The 22797-nt window shown below is 42.7% G+C and overlaps 1 protein-coding gene across 2 annotated transcripts in view; it reads right to left on the bottom strand.

Annotated features, from left to right (window-relative positions):
* Positions 1–400: 400 nt before the first annotated feature.
* The window catches only part of CEMIP (cell migration inducing hyaluronidase 1), a 115683-nt gene continuing 93286 nt past the window's right edge, over positions 401–22797 (bottom strand). The window contains exons 15-29 of one of the 2 annotated variants that reach the window (XM_065688801.1): positions 21961–22030; positions 20974–21102; positions 20311–20396; positions 17470–17601; positions 15566–15601; positions 15322–15477; positions 13612–13792; positions 11665–11880; positions 10566–10777; positions 9925–10110; positions 9031–9235; positions 8112–8198; positions 7637–7794; positions 4888–4988; positions 401–3974 (exon numbers count right to left, since the gene is read on the bottom strand). In XM_065688801.1, the coding sequence (XP_065544873.1) occupies positions 3847–3974; positions 4888–4988; positions 7637–7794; positions 8112–8198; positions 9031–9235; positions 9925–10110; positions 10566–10777; positions 11665–11880; positions 13612–13792; positions 15322–15477; positions 15566–15601; positions 17470–17601; positions 20311–20396; positions 20974–21102; positions 21961–22030 (2083 nt within the window). In that variant the 3' untranslated portion in view covers positions 401–3846. The remainder of the gene's footprint in view (positions 3975–4887; positions 4989–7636; positions 7795–8111; positions 8199–9030; positions 9236–9924; positions 10111–10565; positions 10778–11664; positions 11881–13611; positions 13793–15321; positions 15478–15565; positions 15602–17469; positions 17602–20310; positions 20397–20973; positions 21103–21960; positions 22031–22797) is intronic. The other variant, XM_065688802.1, reaches the window with a different exon arrangement.

Here is a 22797-nt window from a genome sequence, read left to right as displayed (position 1 = left end):
TTTTATTCCATTTTCACCCTATTTAATGATTTATTTTTTGTGAATAGGGGAACAAGATTTGTTTTAATATACTATAGCCCCCACCTGCCCCAAACACAGCCCTTTCCCATGTCTGCCCACTGCAGTATTCCCTTTCCCCCCATTTCCCGCTCCCATCTCCTTCCCTTCCCCTCTCCCTGTCTCAGGTCCTGCAAGTGTGACCGGGCAGGCCTGCCATGTGCTGTGGTCTCTGCAGACAGGCCAGCAAGTGCACACAGTTGTGGTTTGGGTTCTTGGATTTCGCCTTTTGCAATAAGCAGGAAGTGGTGTGCCTTCCAGATGCTGTACTAAGTCCTGTGTGTGCATCCAGCAAACACCATTTCAGTGTACAGAGAGACACAAAAGAGACAAGAGACAAAAATAAAATAAGAAATTTGCATCGAATATTTATTTTGATAAACATCATGTACTCCAAACAACTACGTGTTATTTCAGTTGTAAGCCACAATCTGTTGGAACCAATGTTCCAAGAGCTCTTGTCATCATAACCCAGACAGTCAATGCATTACCACGGTCTGCGGACATAGAGAGCTTTCAAGTGCAAAGCAGATTATCAGAAAAGACATATTGCCGACCTCCTTAACAACCTGGACAATGCTAAACTCCAGTAAAAATGCTTCACATGTCTGCAATTTAGTTGTCTTAGTGCCATTGTAATAAATTAATAGAAAATATATCTTTTTTTTTCATTGGAAAGTCTATAAGAAAATGTACAAACTTCTAACTCCGAAAAAGGACCAGCTGTTTCGGCGACAGGTAAAACAAGCATTCAAACACAGGCAAAACCCCCAAACATCCAAACAAACAAATAGACAAACAAACGAAATGCAAACAAAACCCTTCCACTCTACCAATGGCAACTGCGTAGGCAAACATAGAAACATCTGCAGTAATAAAAACTTACATAGAGAGGAACTGCAGCTTATGCAGGGACTGTACAAGGTGTACAGAGAACAAGCAGGTAATTCACTAGTCAAAATGTGCGTGTGCAATTTCTAGAACAGTCAAAGATTAAAAAGTAATCCTATGGCACAAAACTGTTGCTGACTGGTGATGGTGGTAGGCTTCATTCTGTCTTCAGAGCAACACATTGACTTCATCCCATAAAGACCAATGGAAGCCCTTTGCATTTCCCAGCCGTGGCTGCCCCACTATGATGCTCTATTGTCCCTCAGGCTCACAAACTACAGTGATCCCGTACTCCGTATTCACAGCGTGAGACCCACCTTAGCTCCAACAGGCCCCATGTGACAAGATTTGCATGCTAGAACAAGTTACTTAAAAGCTTTCTTCTTTTAATGAGATTCTTTTTAGTAAAGAAAAAGAAGTTTTTCCTAGAGCCAAGTCTTACAATTTCACCCTGAGAATACCCAAAATGGTAAAATCAGATGCCACACTTCACAAAGGCAGCGTGCTCACAGGAGCTGAACAAACCTGCTGAGGGAATAGACCCACCTGGTATAATCCTCCCAGGGAATTAATGTGCTTACAGGGAGCAGGAGAAGAGAAACGGCTGATGGCCCAGTGAAGCAGGACACCGCAGAGGGCAAGCCCTACCCTACGTGTCATACAAAGCCATATTCCAACCCAGGTACATTCTGAGCCTGGCTTTCCTGCCCACCCACCATTTTTTTCAAGTGCTTATGAAAGAAATATTCCTGCTTTGGTCCATCTTTTGGGAGCAAGCGTGTTCCAGTAACACCAGCGCAATGGTATCAACAGAATTGCCTAAAGGCAGTGAAGAGGTTTAGACAACCCAAGTTAACGTACTCAAGGGACTTGGGTTTAGTCTATTTGCTCGAATTCAGGGACCTGGATCTGTTTGCCTTTGGAGGAAAAAACAGCCCACTTTACTTGGCTCTTACAAGGGTTGCACATTCATTCTGGAAATGGCACAAATGCCTGAAGAGCCTTCATGAACAGACTCTTGTTCAGAAGTAAGGGAGGGAAAGCTTGGCTCGTCTTCTAAATACAACACACATGACATTCAGTGAGTTCAGAACAAATATAGAATAAGGCTGAAAAGAACATTTCCAGTTTCAAAACCCAGGACAGGCTTGAGGGGAATGTAACCTACAATACTATGTCAATTTTGCTCACGGCTGCTTTGACTTTCAGAGCGATTGATCCAAACCAGGTTTACAGATTGCAAACCTGCCGAGCCTTTGGAATGACATAAAATCCTTGTTCTTTCATGCTAGCTGCAAGATAATATTTTGGATACTGTGGGAAAAAGGCAACTTAATTACATGAATTAATTAAACCACAGCAAAATGAATCATCAGCAACTAGAATGAATTTTGTACCAATGGGGACAGGCAGAGACAAAGTGGGAAAACAAACCCAGATATTATTGACAAAAGCTGATATTCTGTGTGCTTTGAAAAGCTCATCATCCTGTCTTTTACCCCCACCCTCAGATTTCTTACAATAGCCACAGCCCTCAGAGATGCCTTCGTGGCATTTCTGATCCACAGACAGAAATATCACTGAACACCAGAAGTGCTTACAATGTTTTACAAAATAATATGTAAATTCGCAGCTTCAATAGATGTCCCCATGGGAGTTCTGATTCACGCTAATCTGCCTTCATTACCCAGATACTGCTTTGAAGAAGGGGGAAAGGCTGTACAAACATCTAACTAGTGTATGGGGATTCCCACTCTGATTCTTCAGCTGCCTGGTAAGACCTCTGCCATCTTCCATCCAGATCTCTCATAACCCTTCCAGCAGGACCAAGACACTCATGCCATAAGCCGAAGGACAGGATCGGAAAGCAACACACAGGAGAGTGGTCTGGTCCTATTCCCTCTGGCCTCCCTGGGAAAGCGAGGGTTGCTCACCCTGTCTGAGGCCGAATAAGGTAAGTCTCAGTGTTCCCAATTAAAAACTAGAAGCCTTGAACAGGATGGCTTTGACTGGCTACCACAAACACTCCAGACTGATCCTGAACATTATTGTATGTAGGGACAATATGGGAAAAGCTGAGAAAATACATGTGCGAACTGACTTGGCTTTCCTGCTGCTTGTTGAAGGAAAACATCTTATTTGAGCAACCACTATTAAAAAACCTTGATCCATAGGAGAAATATGATTATCTGAGCAAGCAGAAATATGTGGTTTCATCAGTTTCCACTGGCATGTTTTACCCACTCCTCTCTCATCTCTTCCCCAACTATGTGCCATGGGTTAGCATATTCAATACAGATCCCAAAAAGCATGATGAAACATCACAGAAGCTTTAGGATAAATTCTTACTGTCCAGTTATGTTTCCCAGCATCTAAGTAATAATTCAAATGTACTCTATCTTAGATTTTCAACCAACCTTTAAATTGGCATTAGGTGTTTGTGAACAGCTAGTTACACTAGCTAGCACTAATTACACTAGGAAAAAAAAGTGTTTGGACAACTTAGAGGCTGGTAAAAGCAACAATCCTTGACGGCCTTCAGACCTAGAGCTCCCCTTTCAAGAGGGAGCACATAAATTAATCTGTCACAGGGGTGCTGACCAAACCAGTACCTTGTAAACCAGGTCAAACCTTGCTTGGTAACACAAGAGTCAACACGGCATCAGTGAGCAAGTCAACCAGTGAGGAACTGGTGATCACAGAACGTACACTGATCACAGGGGAAGGCTTGTCTGTCACATGTGGCCACTCTAGCTACAGTAAGGTTTCATTTTGAACAGCAACAACAACAACAAAATGCTACACCTCTGGAGCAGGCTGGCAAGGTGCCTGCGGCGAGCAGTCAGTAGTCCATCCCACGGGGCAGTGCTGGCAGCCAGAAGGCAGAGCAGTGTGTCCTCATAATTTCATTTTCTTCACCACAGGAATTGGCAGTGCTTGATAGATTTTAGCCGAGTCCTCATTAGCGACCAGCTTCACCCATACTGGGCGGAAGCTGCCTTTGAAGCCAACAAAAGCCATTTTTTCTGCAAATCAAGGCAAATAGATTAGGAATGTGTCAGGGCTGCACCAGAAAACCACCTGTGGGTATGGCTACAGCTGATAGCTAGATGGGAGCACATGCACAGGATCATACAAGCGCACACAAACTTTGCCAGTTACACATTCTCCAGATATTTTACTTTCCTAATGAAGCTTAATTAAAATTTTATTTACATGTTATATGCTTCCCTTAATTAACAGTGTGTGGTACGTAGCAGAGGAAAAAGAGAGCATGGAAAAGCCCTTCCTAGCAAGCAGCTTGAGCTATTTGTTGAAGGTGTCATTATTGGCATGGTGGTTATACTCAAAACCTGCTTAGGAAAAGTTAGGGGATGATAAGGGACAGCACAACAGGCAAGTAAAGCATACACACACAGAAGAGGACAGCGTGCCAAAAGCTCACAGTTAAGAGCTGATCAGTACAACATACACATAAAGCAATATTTTAGTGAAATATGTGATGCTTTGAAATTGCTATGCTTTGTGCCATCACGTCAGTATTTTGTTTCTAGAGAAAACCAGCTAAAAATAAATTCGGACAAGTAAAAAAATGTGGTTTGGGGCATTTAGGAGGAAAAAAGTCCAATATTCCTATTATTAAAATGCCTTTTTTATTTGAAATAAATATGGGAAATCAAACAGCTGAATTGTTTACTTATAAGAACAACTGCCAGAGCACTTTTTCCAACTACAGCATTAAATTGAGCACTGTTATCCAAAGCGGCAGTGGGTACAACCTTACCAAATAAATAAGTGACTGGTCCCAGGATGTTTTAGCACATGCTGATAGAAACAAGCAAGGCAAAGTTTAGAAGCAGAAAAGAGGTCCCTTTGCTGGAACCATGGGAGGGGAATAGATCAAAGGGGTTTAAAACTGCAGTTTTGAAAAGGGGTTACCTTTCAACCTAAACCCCTCTTCTGCTCCGAGTTTTTCCAGTACTTTAGTCCATGGTCCTCTTGAAATGAATCTTCCTTTAGATGTCACCAGTATGATGGAGCTGAAAGAAACAAAGCCATTTATAAACAGATGAAGAGTCACAACGCATTCCTCGGTTGTCTGCCTTCAGCACCGGTAACTCCTGCCTATGCGACTCAAAGACACCCACAAACAACAGTGGCTTCTGCTTTAATGGCTTTTGACAATGCTTTCCAACAGTTCAGTCATATAAACCCATCAGAAAGCAGAGAGAATTGCATCTTTTTTTTAAGAAAAAAATCCCACTGTTTCCTAGAATTATTTAAATGTTTCCAACCAGCAATTCCATCCTGCTTTGCTCAAAAGGAACATGCTCTCCCTCAGATGCTCTTAGTAAGTCTCAAGTAACCTCTTGTTCTTTCAGCAGCAGCAGATTAGACAGGAAGAAATTAGCTTCTTTAAGACTTGCTGGCCTGACGCTTTTCCTTCATTTTCAGTGGGCTTCTGCTTACAAATTTTATTATTTTTATTATTTTATTATTACTACTACTACTAATACCTCTTACTGCCTTACTTGCATGTACTGTATTTCACCAGTGAGTGCAGTGGAAGTTTTGCTGTTAAGTGCAGTTAAGTCATCTTTGTTCACCTCCTAGTTAAAGCTGCATGACAGTTACTAAGCAAACACTTGCTTAGATGAATTATTTCATTCCACCTTGCAGGGTTTCCATGAATGAACTTCCCTGACTCAAATGGCATTTGCAGTCTTACGGAGCGAGAGCCTTGCTGGGTCTGCTTTCCAGCTTCACAGTGGACACAAGTCACTATAATTAGGCAAGAACTCCTGCGGAGCTCAAGGCCTGAGCACAGCAGTTACCTCTTAACACCTCAGCTGGAACTAGAACTGTTCAGGGATAAATAGCAACGGGTGGCGGCAGAGGAAGAAGAGAAGCAAAAGAGTTAAGAGTCATCAGGACTTTTCCTAGGATAAACCTGAGGTGTTAAAATGCTCCCGTGCTTACAAGAGCAGCAGGCTGGTTTTGAGTACTTTGCAAATGCTGAATCACCTCTTTCTGATTCCTTCAGTTCACTAAAATCAGTGCTTTCTGTTAAGCCTTTCCTGCTATGGAAGTTTAAAATAAATTCACCAGATGTTTTGGGGTTTAAAACCTGAGAAACTCATCAGAATAATGGATTTATTAAAAACAAAAAAAGGAATTTGGCCCACAAAGAGCTGCTTAACTGACTGAACATGCTTGTCCTTACTAGAAACACCTCTCATCCCGAAATCCATACATCTGAAAGTTGCTTTAGCAGTCTCTTCACAGGAGGCTGGTAGGGCTGGTGGGGCCCCTTCCCCTCTATTAGCACCACCTCTGTACAGTCCATGATCCGCATGGCAGTAGGAAAGGTGACAAGAGGCTGCTGACTGTACAGTCCTCCGCATCTGAACCCGAACAACACTTTCATCCAGCAAATGGATGAAAGATGTTTTATGGTTGTAGCTGAAGCTCATCCCTGATCAGATTGGAAAAGCCTGCAGGGATTGGTCTGGGTGAAAGAAGTCTTTTGGTGAAAGAAGAACAGTAATTTATGGGTTCAACCAAAGACACAGCTGAGTGAGACCTGAGAGGTGCTGATCATGTTGGGTCAATTTCCGGTTCTAATCCTAATCCTCTTCTAACACTAATTCAGAGAAGACAATGAGGCTCAGAAAGACTTGAATACACCTAAACACTAATTACAATTCAATCTTCTACAGTAAGAAAGAAGACAGGAGCTGGATTTAGCCAGGATTGAGATGGGATTTTTGCAGAGGGGAGGTTGGTTATCTGAAAAGCCCTTTGATATTTTTTATGAAAGAAAAGTGAGCAACTACCATGCTTTCCTGCAGTAGCTACTCAGTGTGGGTTTTGCAGTCTTCAGAAGTAAGACAGAAGACACACATCTGTGTCCACCTGCGTGGCACTATGCTGAAACTTCCCCAAGCCTCTAAAATAAATACCAGAACAATATCCTCCTGATCTGCCCACTGCTATTTCAGATAATTCATCAACAAAGCAATCATACTGGTTACATGTCATGTATAAAACCAGATTTAATAACAATGAAATACATTCATTTCCCGATAGCACTCCACAAACAAATACAAGAGCAACCCCTTCGGTTAAATGGTTTTTGATGTTGTTCTCATTCCAGCACACGAAGCCGCTGTCCTCCAGGATGAAGGAACATGTGTTGGCTACTTACCACCCACTTTCAAAACTCTGTATTTCTGACTCCCCAGAAGTAAAGAGTAAAAGCATCCAGCCCTTAGGTCTGGGCAGGGAACATGTGCAACGAGGAATGTATTTTATTAGTGGAATTTTCTGTGATTTGAGAGAGCATGCAGGCAATAGATATATGTAAACTGTGCACATCTGTCCCAGTAAGCACTTGGTGAATTTAAGTCTGCAGTTTGTCTATAACCCACAACATAAATGTAGGTATGCAGTTTATTAATCAAATGTAGCTCTGCGGTTTATCTAGGCTTGATCAGTTCCTAAATCACAGAGCTTGCTGCCTGATTGTCCTCCTCACATTTGGACTCTACTGGAGTTGGCAGGCACAAAAGGACATTGTTAGCCCGGTCAGTCTGGCCCATGTTGGGTGACAAAAAATAGGAAAAAGATGAGTGTTGTACAGCATTCTTGTACATTGCACCTTAGTAACACCAGGTTATTTACTCACTGGTCTTTGATGTTGTTGACATAATTTTCTATCTGTGCTGGGATTCCTTGTAGAATTGAGTTTTTGAATGTTACTCGATCAACAACTTTTCCATGATGCCCATCAATCACAACCAGTTGGATACCTTCATCAGTGAGGAAAAACCTGACACCGTCAACCTGCATGGGGAAAAAATATTCCTGATCTATCATAGCTACACAATTGCAAACAACCACCTGCAAGAAACAGTGATAGACTTGAGTCACAGGACTGCTCTTTATATCAAACAGCAGAATTCCAGAGCTTTGAGGTCAAGCTGTCCTTCATTTTTAATAGCAAGGGGAAGTTACAGCCATATCTGGTCTTTTGCAAAATACAAAGCAGAAGTGATCTGAATCTAACTATCCGTAGTGACTTCGTAAGCAGGTTTTCCATAACAACGAAGCAAGTATCTTAGAACTTTGTCCCATATAGTTCACTAAGACAACCTGCTCACCTCAATGTATGCAAAGTCATCCTTTAGGTGGAAGTACTGTTTCTTATAAGTTTCTATTTTCACTTCTAGTAGGTGGTCCTTAGTCTTCTGTTTACAAAAAAAAAAGAGAGAGAGAAGAGATTTTCTGGTGAGGATGTCCATTACCGTCCATTACCTGAACGTTGCATTTCAGAAAGCATTTTAAACCCTGAAATTCAATCAACAAGAAAGCTGCATCATAAGCCCTGACTTGCCAAATTACATTGCTAATGAGACTGGGCACCACAGTAACCTCTCTGCTCATCCTGTCATCATTTAAATTGTTTTACCAAGTGGCAGTATATAAGCGATTCTCACTTTTCAGAGCTGACACATAACTCTCTGAGGCTTTGCTGTACATTTCTGCTCCAAGGGTGACAAGTGCAAGAAAAAGAACCCAAACCAGATAAATATCACCTTCCCTCCCCCAGAACCAGACTGTCCTGGGTATAAGATATACAGTGTTGTGCGTTATATGAATGAGACATTGAGCTATGCTGTCTGCCCTCTGACGCTGCTGTTCTTATAGCCTGGAGGAACTGGAGGCCAGGCAAGGAACCTAGTTTCAATCCAGAATCACATTCCCTGGACCAACCTGTCTTCCAGCTCATCACTTTTGACCCTGTGCTTTTAAACACAGCACATCACAACAGAGCCCCAAAAGACTAAGTATCCAACTCCAACCAAAGTCTTGGGTGGTTCTGTCCTTTGAGGACGTGTGCTCTTTGCACATGCAGGAATCTGTTTCACACTCTTTCACATGCCTGAACCATTTCAGAAAATTAGGCATAGGTTATCCTGAACCTGGTACGAAGTCCTCCTATGTCTGTGGGCACAATATGTGCCAGAACTGCAGATTTACACTGGCAATAATTCTGTGATAAGAAATCAACTACTTTACCAGCTGTGCACTAGTGAGCTTCTTAGGCATTGGCACTTCCACTATTGGTGTCTCAATGTATTTGGGATAGGCCATGGCTTCACAGTCGCTGATGCCAGCTGTCTTTGGGATCACAGCTTTGATCCTTATTCGTTCACAGCCCTTGACAGAGCAGAAAGCAAATTTCTCCTTCTCATTTTGAGCTTTAAGTTTCAGAAACAGCAGCCTTCAGGTAGGAGAGAAAAGATAGAAGCATCCTTGAGACTTCTGTGCAAAAAATTACCAACTCCCAGTTTTGGTGACTCCTTACTAATGCCCTGCAATAACATGCATTGCAAACCCTCAGTGCCAACATCCACATTTTATAGTTCTCAACATACCACATGCGAGTAAAAGGGGACACACATCTCAGAAATGGTTTGGGGAGGTCAGGGAACTTAAGACAAAAATGACACCTGAACTCCCCTTGTAATGGTACATTTATGTAGAAGTAAATGCTTTGCATTTTAGGTCTGTCTTTCTTTCCCATTATTTTAATTCTTTAAAAGAAAATAACAGGCTTCACACTCTTAGATTCTGTGCATCCCTGTCGTGGTGTTTATAAATCATTGCTGTTCGAAACAGAAAGGGTTGGAAGTGTCTCCAGCTCAGTTTCATGGTTTGCACTTTGCTTTTGTCTTTTTTTTTCTAATTCTTATTCAGTCGGCAAAGCGTTTCCCACAGTAACTGGCACTGCAGCACAGGCTGTGAATGACTGGCAGCCGTGTGAGGCCCAGGAAAATTAAGCACTGGTCACATTCCCAGAAAGACTTTCTGGTTTTGTTGTGCTCCCTATTCATGGCATTAGACAAACAGCTCATGATTCCAGCAGCTTTGCCATAGCAGTGTGCACATTGGCAAGGCCTGCTTCCTTACCCAGTGTCCTCATCCCAATAGTAATATCCTTTGTTAGGGTATCTGTGCTCCAGTTTCTCCATTTGAGAGGTTCTGTAGAAGGTTCCAGTTTTGTATGTTTTCTTCAAGAGACGATTGTGAATGTCTGAGAGAATGGAAAATGTTGTCCCTTTAGGATAGCAAAACCCTACTTGGATCCAGTCGTTCCTAAAAATAGCAAAGACCCACATTATAACAAGTCTACACATGACTGTTATTTTCCTGAGCATGCTAGAAGCCAAACTACATAATTCACTCTGAAATGTAACTTATTTTTTTTTCCTGGCCAGTTAAAATTTTAATGGTTTGGGATGAATCTATGCAACGTAAATTAGACATAGCAGCCATGGGTTGGATCTGCCTCTGACTCCTACACCTGTGACTTCTATGCACCAGGAATGAATTAGCTCTAGGCTTCTAAAAATGAACCGTGTTATCTCGCAGGGCTTCCCAGGGGAGGAAACAGGAATCTGGGATGTCAAATGGAAAGATGGTGAACTCAATGGACTTCCTGGAACAAGCATGTTCATTCTGGAAGAGCGTATGAGGTGATAACCTCACCCATTAAAAATGTGCAGTTACATTACTGGGCTGGAATGTTGGAATTCAGTCAGATCACTCACTTGTTGAAGTTGATGAGCCATATGGCCAGCTCTTCAGGGGCTGTCTTGTCCCAGTGGATGGTGTAGCCTTTCCTCAGAGTTATAACTGGCTGATACTGCTGGTAATGAGTGCTTTTGCTCAAAGCCCCTTCCAAGTAGAGCGGGTGATTGTGGTAGTCATTTTTAATTATTTTCATTTTCAGGTTGGCTGGTTTGTAGGCTTGGATGTATATCTAGATGAAAAAACACATCACTAAGGCTTTAATGAACTGCAGCAAAGCATTAAAGGCGCAGCCACTCCGTAGATGTGAACTGGTGCAAAGCCTGTGGCTTCAGCAGTGACTTGTATGCCGTACACTTATATTCAATTTTTTAGGCTCCCTTTTCAACAAATCAAACTGTTTTCAGAAAGACAAGAAGGATCTTTTCCTCATCCACGGAGTTGCAGAGTGTGGGCCAGTCAGAGGCCTGCAGTAGGGCCGAAGTATTTCAGTGTTAGTGGCAACCCTCAGCAGCGGGACAGTATCTGCCTCAGACATCTGACTTCTGTTGAACAAAGACCCTTCTGTCTGGATTTCAGAAGCATGAAAACCAGCTCAGTGGTTAGAAATTGGTTTTAGTGGCACTACACAGGTTAAAAACCCAACAGTTGCAACACCCAAGACAAAAACAGGCACTACTCAGAGCAAAGTGAGGACTCTCTCAAGGCAGCAGCATTCGGAGCCGGTGTGGTAGGAAGAAAGGTTTGGTAGTTACACAACAGGATTAAAGATCATGACAGCCAAAGTCTAATTTTGACTGCTCAGCACATTTCCCATCACGCTGTGGTTAACACTTCCCTCCTTAAATCAAGGAAAAATAACTATCCGACAGCCCATAGGTTTATGAATATTAATCCCCTAATGCTCATGGAGCTCAGAGGCAGAAGTTGTTAGAGCTGTTAGCAGTCAAGACCAAAGCATCTGAAAATTTACCACAGTATCCTCATGTGCAAAACCACCTGCGCAGACAAATAAACACTGAGCACCCTGAAGAAAGGCCATTTCTAAAGGTTGAGCTTTACAGTGCCACGAAATTTAAAATAAAGGGATAACAATACTTGCAAGATAAGCTGCTTTACCTGTGCGAAGTGTCCACTGCAGATGGAACCTCTCCAGTCGGGCACGTCAATGCAGTCAGGGTGCTTGATTAACCAGTTATCTTCTTTTATCAGATATGAGCCTGGATACTCTGATACAGAGCCATCCACATCATGAAAAACTGAGGTTTTATCACCATCCATATCCAGATCATTGAACCAGGGGCCAGGTTCTCCAAAGAAGACCCTTGAGGTGATCTAGACAAAACAGCAAAACACGTTTATATCTCCACAAAGGAATTCATCACTTAGAGTACACAGCAAAGGATGGTTATGGTCACTAGAGTGGCTAGACTAGAAAAAGAACCCTTTTTCTGACTTTATTTGGCACTGAAAAGTAGCTTGGACAAGAAATAGTGCTGGGTTTCTGTGTCAACTTGTGCATGAAGAAATCTGTGTATGCACTAACATCACCACTCTTTAAATGGCCACAGATTCTGGATGCTCAGCTTTGAGACATTGTAGGCTTGATGTTCAATGGCTCAACCCCATGAATCCAGATAAAGCTGGGGTTGTAAGTCCTCTGAGATACCACTTATGTGGTAATAAAACTATTACATTCTGAAACTGACCCTCCAAACATGGAAGCACCAAAATCATTTTCAGCTGACTGGAGCTGGTCTTCTTAGTTGGCTGGAACATCAGTGTCATTTGGTACAGGCATATTAGGATTGTCTCTGCCTGCATACGATCTCTTTGTTAAGCCTTAAGTCAGTGTAGAGCTAGGTCACACGCTTAAAAGGTGTGTCTGATTTGTCAGACAGAGCAGACACAGATTTCTGTTTATGTGGGACAGGGTGAAATAAACAGAATTTCAGCCTCAGCTATGAGGTTTGTTTTAAAATGCTGGAGGAAGGTTCAGGAAAGGGGGTGATTTCACTAGAGCCACTTCACACATTGTCTCCAATATATTTTTAAGGTTCTAAAACCACACAAACCCACACTGATTCTGGGAATAATCAGTAACCTCCCATGGGAAATGGCTGCTCAAGCAACTTCTGAGTGATATTTTTATCCAGCATAAATAAATGTCATGTCACCAGGCTGCCTGGTGCAATGTGAGAGAAGGACCAACCAAAACTTCTAGGGGAATTTTGCCTTTCCCATCCCATTTGGCACAGGGACTGCTAGTCAGCACTTTTCCTGACATCCAAGCAAGTCTGCTAATTTTTTTAAAGATAGGCAGCCCAAATCATTTCAGTCCCAACCACATGTATTTATTTGTTTGCAATGTTTGGCAGTTGGATTTAACAGCTGCTAGAGGTGAACCTCAGCAAACCAGTTAGGACATATCTGTGCAATCAAATACAAAAATAACTCAAAAGCACAGACCCCAGGACAGGTTCAGACCAGCACCCAGAAGTTCATATTGTAATTCACAGTTTGGCAGACCCTTTTCGGCTGGGCTCTGCTCTCATTTATGTCTGCAGAACTGGAGTCCATGGAATTACCCTGGTGTGCAGGGCTGCAGAATTACTCTGCATCGGCTCAGTTTCACTGTCTGTTTCCAAAAATCAGTATTTTCTGCTTCTAGGTGAGTTAGACCTTCCATAAGAGACTTCATTTTGTTGTTGCTTTAATATTATACTGCTGTTGGAAATAAAGGTTCAGATTCTTCTCCCTGTTTCACAGTTTCTGAGACATACAGAAATGGAAATTATTTTCACTTGAATGTCATTATTATTTTGTTTGAAACTGATGCCTGCTTCTGGTTTACTGCAAACCTGTCAGAGAATTGGATTTTCCTGTTATTTCATCCATCCAATATTCTCTTTCTTAGCTGTGCCCTCTTTGTTAAACTTCTGCTAAAGACAATAAGAAACCTTTTGAAGATCTTGTGTTTCCTCCTAAAGGCTGCTACTCCCTTTTTTGCCCACAACCCCATTTCCAAGCCAAGGGGAAAAGGCCTTTCTGAGAAGGATAACTCACAGGGACATCTTCAAAATGAATGTCGGTGACGTTGTTGTTGGGGCAGCTCTGCCAGGCGTTGTTGAGGCGGAAGGCCAGGGCGCTGGTGTGCCGGCCATCCAGGGCAGCGAATTTGCGGAACGTGCAGTTCTGGACATTGATGGGTCCATCGTAGAACTGAATCCCTCGAATGGGAAAATCTCTAAAACATATTTGGAGGAGACAGAGAGACATGGTCATGACACAATAGCATGAGGATGAGAATGTATTCTAGACATGTACAGTCCCACAGCACTTGTTTCTCAGCCGCTTTCATTTTTCACATCCCTTAGGATGACTCCTGAGTTCATGTTTTGGAAGAGGAGGGATTTCCCTCCTTTTTAGGTCTGTAAAGTCCTCTTATCCTTGCAAGTTCAGCTCAAGTTTTCTCATGTCTGAACAGATCATCTTTATTTGTTCTCTGCTTCTCCAGGGAAGGAACTTAAAGCAATGCCAAAGCATTGACCCAAAAATGAATAAAGTCATGTCTGCTATCAGAAATGAGTTCTGCAGCAGTGAAACCTGAAACTCATCAGAGCGCTCAGACTCCTTGGGTTGAGTAATGGCAGGGCTAAAAGAAGTCCCATCACATCTTTCAAAGGAACAGGAACTTGGAGAGAAACAGTGCAGCTCAGCTGCAATAAAAAATGGATTTGAAAAGAAGAAAATGTCTTACAATCTATAGGGTTGAAAAGAGGTGAAGGGGCAGACTAATGAACCTTTGTTAACAGCCTTGTCTGCTATCATCTGCAAGGTAAAGAGGACACCATTTTTTACACTAAGTGAAAGAGATGCTTAAACTCCTTAAAAGGCTAAGATAAGATGTTTCACATTTCATTAATGATAAATAGATTTCATCCCTCATTCCTCATATGAATGTCTTCCCTTAGACAAGACCTGCCTCCTCCTGTACGTTTGTTCTGTCTCTCTGAGTTTTTATACACAACACCCAAGATGAGAAACATACAGGATATTAGAAGCAGAGCTGTAGCAGATGGGGTTTTCATTATTACTGTAGTTAATAATAAGCTTGCTGTATCATTGACAAGCAAAGCTGAAGCATATAATACGTCAGGAAAGAAATCAGCACAGCTGGCTGCTCACTGTAGGGCTGCTGTTAGGATAACTGTGTTTTTAGGAATAACAACAAAACATTATTACACTTGCAACCCAATCCGTAGGACTAAACTCTAGGAAGAGGCCACACATGAAGTTCACTGGCCATTTCAAGACTATTTAACAAAGGCATCAAATTCCTGTAAGCACAGCAGCAATAGTAACAGCAGTTCTGAGGATGTTTGTGACCACATCTGGGGCAGTTCAAACCCAGGGAAGGGTTTCTATGACCCTTCCTGGCAGCTGGCTTGCCTGGAGACTGCCACATTGCTCAACCACTGCTGACCACATACACAGAAGTGCCCAGCTAGCACACAGTTTTTTTGCTGCCTTCTCAACTCTGTTTGTAAAGGGGAGGGGGAAGGAAAGAGGAGTTTGATGCTGTCTTGGCAGCCTGCAAGTATGTACCTGCCAGCAGCAGCTGCACAGTGAGGATTTTGGGATCGGGAGACATGAAACCAAATCCTTTCTGTGTAATGGTTATTAAACTGAACAGCACTGAAGAAACCACATTGGGCTGGAGCTTGCACTGGGAGTGGGAATAGTGAGTGCTTTGATGTGCTGAGCTGAACTTACGGGCCAATGGGCAGGGTCCTTCCTCTGTGATCCAGACCTCCAGGTCCCCAGATCTCGTTATCCATCGTCTCGGTGCCCAGGTTTCCACTCTCACCAACAAACAGGCTGTTCTTGATTTCTTGCTTTGAGCCGTCATCATGAGGAAAAGTCCCACCACTGTGAAGGAAGGGCTGGAGGTGAAGGGGGTGCTCACATCATCCCACCAGCCATGCCCAGGCTGCAGCACATTCTGCACCACACTTACCTTGCCAAGGTCAGGCCAATGCCGTTGTCAGCAAACCTGCAAAGTGAAGAGAGATGCTTCAGAAGAGGTTTGGGTTTGGTTTGGTTTATCATGTCAGACTGAAATAGCTAAAGCAATGAGGTAGAGGACAGCAGGGCTTAATTACTGAGCAGTGGTCATGGGGGAACTCAGCCTTTTTCAGGTTTGTTCTCTGGTTGTAGAAGATCTCTTTTGGCACATCTTGCAGTATATGCAGGTCCCATAAAGCAGCAGATGTGAACCTGATTGCTGCTGAGGTTAAGTCAGTGATTACTAGGCATAGTTTACTTGTCTCATAAAGCTTTCTCCCTGTGTCTAATGACCATGCTCTTTTCACTCTTAGGTAAAATATCATGCTTATTCTCTCACTTTACAAGGGGAACTGTTAGAAAAACAGAAAGCTTGGCTTCTCTTTCATCAACAGGACATAGAGATCAGATCTTACTTATTAAAAAAAGAATTAGAAAAAAAGATTAAAATGTTTTTCTATTTTGCTGAAATTCCAAGCTTTTAGATGGGATAAATCACAATTGTTGGTCCATGACTCCTGCGTATAGGAAGCGTACAATTAATAGGATAGTTTGAGTCATTCTTGATGATATCTTCACATCGGTTGACACGTCTAACACTGATCAGTGAAAACATCAGCGGAGACCTGCAGCACAGCACACCCGGCTTTGTCCTGCCTCTGTCTGTAGGTGGCAGCCCTTCCCACGGTATCGCCTCCCCTTGCCTTTTCCAACCGCAATGGCACACACTGTAGTTCATATACTGCATGCCACATTAATATTTGGTTTGCTAATGTAATATATAAGTCTTTGTAGCAATAGGAATGGAAGCTCCTGTGGCTATAAAGACAATTACAGTTTGATGATGCTTCCTGGAATTCACATACGCTTACACGTTTCCTGCTGGAAACTGATAAAGTACTAGGTCTTTTAGCAACCTCCCTATGCTGCATTTGCCCCATGAGCAATGTAAATGTCTTAATGACATGAGAGTGATCTGTAAGGCAACACTTGCTGGCCATGGAGTGGGCTAGATACTTCTGGTTCATAAGTTCATAAAAAGCACAAACTGTATTACTCAGTACTGCATTTCTGACTGTTCTGCTACAGCCTCATTCTTGCCAACCCGACCGGTTGCTAGAGCCAGCTATGCTGCTGGTTGCTTTAAAAGGTTCGGGTCACTCGAAGGTAAGGCAGCTATGGCCAGGAACTGGACACCAGATAGCAGCATGACAGCTATTTCTACTACTGCTACCATGATATTACTTGTAAAGTAGCTTTTTCCTTTTCCTCCTTCTTCATTGAGGTTGATACCAAGAGCCTGGCTCAGCACAAGGAACTGTAGAAGATCATCTGTTTTCAAGTGGAAAACAAATACCTGCTCTGACCAGTGCAGGAAATGGCCTTCAAAGAGCACAACAGGCACTTGCCCAGACTCTCTCCCTTGCTGCTGTGATGCATAGTTTTATGTCTGCTTTGTCAGTACTTGCTTATTCAGCATAAGAGTAAGCCACATAAAACTGATCTGTGACCAGGCTCAGCCAGAGAAGGTGATGGATTTTGCTGCTTTCTTTTCAAAGCACCTCATTTCCCTGCACAAAAAAAATAGGTTTTATTTTTAGTTATTTTTATCTGTGTGTGTGTGACTATTTTTAAATGCTGGTCAGCATCACACAGAGAAACAATCTGGGGGATCTTTAGCTGAGACAAAGCAGGTTTTGTTTGTGTAATATAATGCCTGTGTTTATTCAACGTTTCATCTGTATTTCAATCTTAGACATATGAAAGGTGCAAAGTGATATAAATAGCTTGAACCACAGCTATGCTCATCATAAACACCAGGCTGAACTCTGAGAGTTGAAATAAGGCAAAACTCACTGGCAGTTGTCCAGCCACACATCTCCACCCCGCAGCCAGGCCCCGTGATCCTGGTTCTTGTAGGCAATAAAGCGCTCAATTATTGCAGGTTCCCTGGGCTTCAAAGGATCAGCATCTTTGTGTGGGCTGTATCTGTAACCAGAAGGAGAGAAGGGTTGGCAAGGGAAGGGGGCCTTGCTCAGTGCATGGTCCCACTAAACATCTGGTTTATGCTAACTCCGCAGCAGCTCTGGGACAACGATCTATCCAAGTAGCATGTCTAGTCCACCAGTGATGGCCAGACCCAACTGCCAAGGGAAGAATGGTCCAGGCAAGGCAGTTGTAAAGACCCACTCCAAGTTTCCTTTCACCTTTTCTTTATTGTGTTGCTGATATACTGCTGAAAGCATGGAAAGTTTATTACTGCTCCCAAAAGTCTAAGATTCTTTTTTTAATCCCTGTTATCCTTTAGCGTAGTCCTGTTATTTAGCAAAATATCCTTTTGTTTTCTCTTTTGAGCATTCTTATCTCCTAACCTTGGCTGTACTGTGGCAATGAATACCACTGCCAAATTTTCCTTGCAGTGGAAAGGAATTCAAACATCAGGAGCATATGTCCTTTACTATTCTCGCTATACATTACCCAAGACACACGTACAAGATTTATTAACTCTGAAGTTCCCAAGTATGATGAAATATTGGCCTGATACAGGAAAAAAAAGAAGACACCAGTGGAAACCACAGCAATGTGTGCCCTCAGCTGCTGCCTGTCAGCCACTGCTTGGGCCATGGGGTCTGGCTCACTGTGGTGATGCTGAGGTCAGCTGTCTGAGCTCATCACATCCTGAGGCACAGCTCTTCCTTTTGCTACTGGAGGAGCATCTTCCATCATACTACATAGCTTAGAAAACCTGAGAGATGAATATCCAACTCAGTGCCAGAAACGGATGGTCCAGAGATTAAAATTCATGCCTCACCAATGAGTAGCAAGGCCAAGCTGTCAGATCACTAACAGATATTCAATAGCACTTTGCTTTGCTTAATAAGCCGTCATATCAATCTAAAACTGAGCATCAGGCTGATAGTTTTCCAGTAAATGAATATTGCTTTGGCAGTTTCATCACTGTGAATTTGCTTTCAGAGAAAGATTTAGTATCAGCCCTTGTGAATTCCCCAGACATTGTTAAATACAGATTTTGAGATGGATTCCACTTTCATTTACATCCATGTATAACTGCAGGAAAACTACAGGGAACAGAATTTGACTCAGACGTTTAATGCAGAATGCAGAATAATTTCTCCAACTCTGTCCAGCCAACCTCCAAGTTCGCCCCAGCCAGTCCAGCTATAATAATTTATTTGATCTTTCAGTCTTGACACATGAAAAGTGGAAAATGACATCAATAATCTAAGGTGCAGCTTGTGCTGGTGGGTAATCCCTGAGCATAAACATGACTGCATTATGAATTGCTTGGCTTCCCAGGGTCATTCCTGCCCTTGTACGGCAAGGGACAAATTGCCTTTTGTAATCACTCACTGTGCCTGTGGCAGCAGGCAGTTTCCCAAGCTATATGGAAAAGCAGCATCAGGCTCCCAAGAGAATCTGGAGGTACTTGCAGAGCAGACTGATAAGTTATTTTTTTAGTTATTTTTATAATCATTGAATTAACAATTTCAATTAATTGAGCATTAAAATAATGTAAATAATAGTCACTTTTGAACACCTTTTACCTTCAGCTACTAGGCAGGGCACTGGGGTGATGTGGACCATGGGATAACTGATATCTAGGCTGCTGACTGTGTTCCCCTGGGGAGGAGGACTGATCCCACTCCTGCAGTGCTTGCTCAGTGCATGACTAAAGCAATCTGGGTAACTCACACTCCAGAGATGGAAAAGAAGAAAGGAAAGAGCTGCCATTCTTCCCTGCTGAGCAGAGATTTTCAGAGGGTTTCTCTTCCCTGCATGGTTTCTTCTGTCCAGAAACCCAGTCGTGGGGAAATGCAGGTTGGGTGCAACTTGAGGTTATTGGTCTGCCAGGAAAGAAAACTGAAACTTGAGAATATTTAAGTCCTTTTCTCTCCCTGGAATTGGCAACTAAGTTAAAAGCCAGAGACAACCTCTAATGAGATAAAAGAGTGCAAGTGCAGTCCTTATGCTATTACACTTGTCTGCAAGAAGCCCCCTGCTTCCATCAGCCTCCTCAATAGGATCAGCTTCAGAGAAAGAGGGAGGATTCTCAGAAACCACCAGACCATGGTAGGTGTGCCAATAAGATACATTCTATAGAGAGGTTTCCAGTATTTCTAAAGAACTCCACTATGGCACACAGAGGCTGTGCGCAGCACAAGAGATGAAGCATCGCTTTGTGGTTTTAGTTATAACTATCACTACAGTGGCAGATTTGGAGCAAGACAGAAATTTGAAATCAAAGTATGAGCTGCATTACATAAGCACTCCCTGTTCAAGCAGCTTCTGAAACAATAAAGAAAATCAACACCATTCCCAGGAAATACTTTAATTTCTTATTCCTAGCAGTTCTTGCAGCAGTTCTGTCCCATTGGGACAAAAGTTAGTGGAACACCCTAGAGCAGATGTATCATCCATGCTAGCTCAGCTAGAGCTAAAGAGGAAGGAAAAACTGGAAGCATGTGGATGCTGCGGGTTCCTTAGGAATGGGAATAGAGAAAATGAAGTAAGAAAGTGGTAAATCTAAGTGAAGACCTTTCCTCAATAAAAGCCACCCCAGAGGCATTGCTATGATTCGTGTCAGCTTTCTTTGGGGCAATTTCAGAGTTTTCAGTCAGTGCTGTAGAGAAGTCTTTTCCAAACCAAAAGGTTTGTTTCCCGTGCAAAACACTTTACCTTCCAGAAATCAGAGTCAGGATAGGTCTCTTATCCTTGGCGGAGGCTGGAGTAGTTTTAACGCCGTTATCGATGATCATTCCAGCCTAAAAGAGAAATGCAATATTACAGTATATTTATATATTTTACAATTCTTTCCATCTCCAGGCTCTACCTCCAATTGTTCTAAGCTGAAGTAACTCTCATGAGCCTAATAACTGCTTCTGCAGCCTAAAGCACCCCACAACACTATCACACAGCCCCACTACATGGCATGCTATGGGTAAATAAGTAAAGTGAAGACAATTAGACACAGTGGCCTGTATTTATCCCTCCAGAAGCTGTTCAGTTAATTGCTAACATTGGCAGTTGAGGTCTATAATTAGACAAGCTGCCAAAAGATGCTCCTGGAGGCACTATTTTAGGAGTGCAGAAGCAGAGGAGCAGCATGAGCAGAGGGAAGAACCTCTCTGAATGCCCAAGAGTCAAGTGAAGCAGGTGCTGGCCAACTCTGAGAGCTCCTGCGCCAGCACGCAAGCTGCTTTATCTGCAGACACAAACAAGCCTGCAGTAACTTTCAGTGAAACAGAAAGCACAGGCATTAATCGCTTGCAGACCCAAAGAGCTGAAAGGAGAAGATGGTGTTTATTTCGAGGGCAGTGTTCCCATTGCGTGCAGACTCACCCGGTAGTTGGAATGCGCACGGTTGTTGAAGAATTTCCCCATCGGCATGTGCTCCGAGTAGCCGGGGGAATACATGCCCGCTGATGGCCCTGTCGGCACATGGTGAAGAACAAACCAAAAGCCTGTTTCCTGAGAAAGAAAATGGACATCTGAGACTTTGCTTGAACTTCTTTGCTGGTCTACATTAGCCCAAGGAATTGTCAGTAAAGCCATAAGATGCAAGCCAGAAGATTTCAGGACAAATCACAGCTAGCAGCATTGACCTGTGTAACTATATGCAGCAAAGTGTTTGACATGCATGTACATTCACATTCACAGTCTCATATCTCCAAGGGGCCTTAAGTTAAAGCTTTGACATCTATATTGAAGCTATAAGCAAGAATTTGAAATACACACACACACACACACACACACACACTGCTATCCTCCTATCACTGCATAGGATCTTAAAAATCACATCATTTTTATTCAGTTGCCTAAAAATGTGTTTAGGAGCCCGAATCCAATTATTCAGGTTTAGAAGTTTGGGAAAAATCCTATCTCTCTGTTTAAGGCTTATTTAGCTTGTTTGTTTATCTTAGTAGGAAAATAAAGGCTCCTGATGTGACCAAGAATTCCTGTGGAATTGGCACTAGTGCTGATTGAAATTTCAGGGCACCATTACTGTACTGCCATCAGCAGAATCATTGCCAAAGACTTCACTGGGACTCCACAGTCACATTTATTTCATTTATTCAGCCTGCACACTGTGCAAAGGCTGGGAACTTTTGTTAAAGTCATCCAGCTCTAGAAACAGCAAGGGACAAGAAGTGTGGAGCAAAAGGAGAAGTGTTTTTTCACTGGGGCCACCAGCCACGTTAATATCTGTCTCGACTGAGCAGCATTTCAAAAATGCCTGTGTCACAGAAGCAGGTTTTATTCCAGCAAGAGCCTTGCAGGGCTGTAACCACTCTGGGTTGTTCCCAAATAAAAAACTTCTGCACTCACTTCAGATCCAGCAGCTGCACAGTTTATCAGGTTGTTGTGTGGGTTGGCTATCCAGAAGGTGGATACGGCACTGCAGGTCAGGAAAACAAAACATAACATAAAGATGACACTCTGAGCACACACCAGAGTCACTGATCAACTCCATCAGTACAGGGCAGATACCTCCTCAGATAAGAGTTCCTGTCTAAGGGTCAAAGGGAATGTTGTTTTTCCTTTCTCTTTTCATACCACGTGTCCTCTGCAGTTTGACAGAGAGCATGGCCTTATCTTTTAAAACCCTGAGCATTAAATGAGGAATTTCAACTGCAATTCCAACCTTGCTATGAAGCTGTCAGATGTCAATCATGTTTTATGATAAAGTAAATATGTTGCACAAGTCACAGAAAGGAACTTTGCCCCCAAATAAGCCCTCAGAAACTCGTTTAATGAAAAGCCTCTTAAGGGCTTTCCAAGTGCACCCCAGTACCTGACTTTTCCATGAGCTGCTGTGATTCATTAACTTTATTTGCAACCCTCCTATGCATTGCTTTTGGGACAAAAGGACTCAGTTTGTCTAATGCACATAAAAGACTCTTAATGGAAAGATTCCCATCAAGGAGGAAAGGTAGATCCATCACTGTCCATCCTGTGACATACAGGCACATAACTTTGGAAGAAGAACAGCCAGCACTTACAGCCAGCAGACTGGCTCCCTGAATGTCTGGACTGAGATTCGTTCTCCTGTAGGGGCTGAACTGATGGAACCCGTATGTCTACTTTAACTTTGCTATGAAGGACTTCATGGGGGCTTTAGGCCAACTGATTTTCCTGGCCTAAGATGAAGTTCTGTTTGTGTGA

Source organism: Lathamus discolor, chromosome 8 (assembly GCF_037157495.1).
Source record: "Lathamus discolor isolate bLatDis1 chromosome 8, bLatDis1.hap1, whole genome shotgun sequence".
Taxonomy (NCBI): Eukaryota; Metazoa; Chordata; class Aves; order Psittaciformes; family Psittacidae; genus Lathamus; species Lathamus discolor.
The sequence above is the reverse complement of the archived record's forward strand: the minus strand, read 5'-3'. Positions and strand labels throughout refer to the sequence as shown.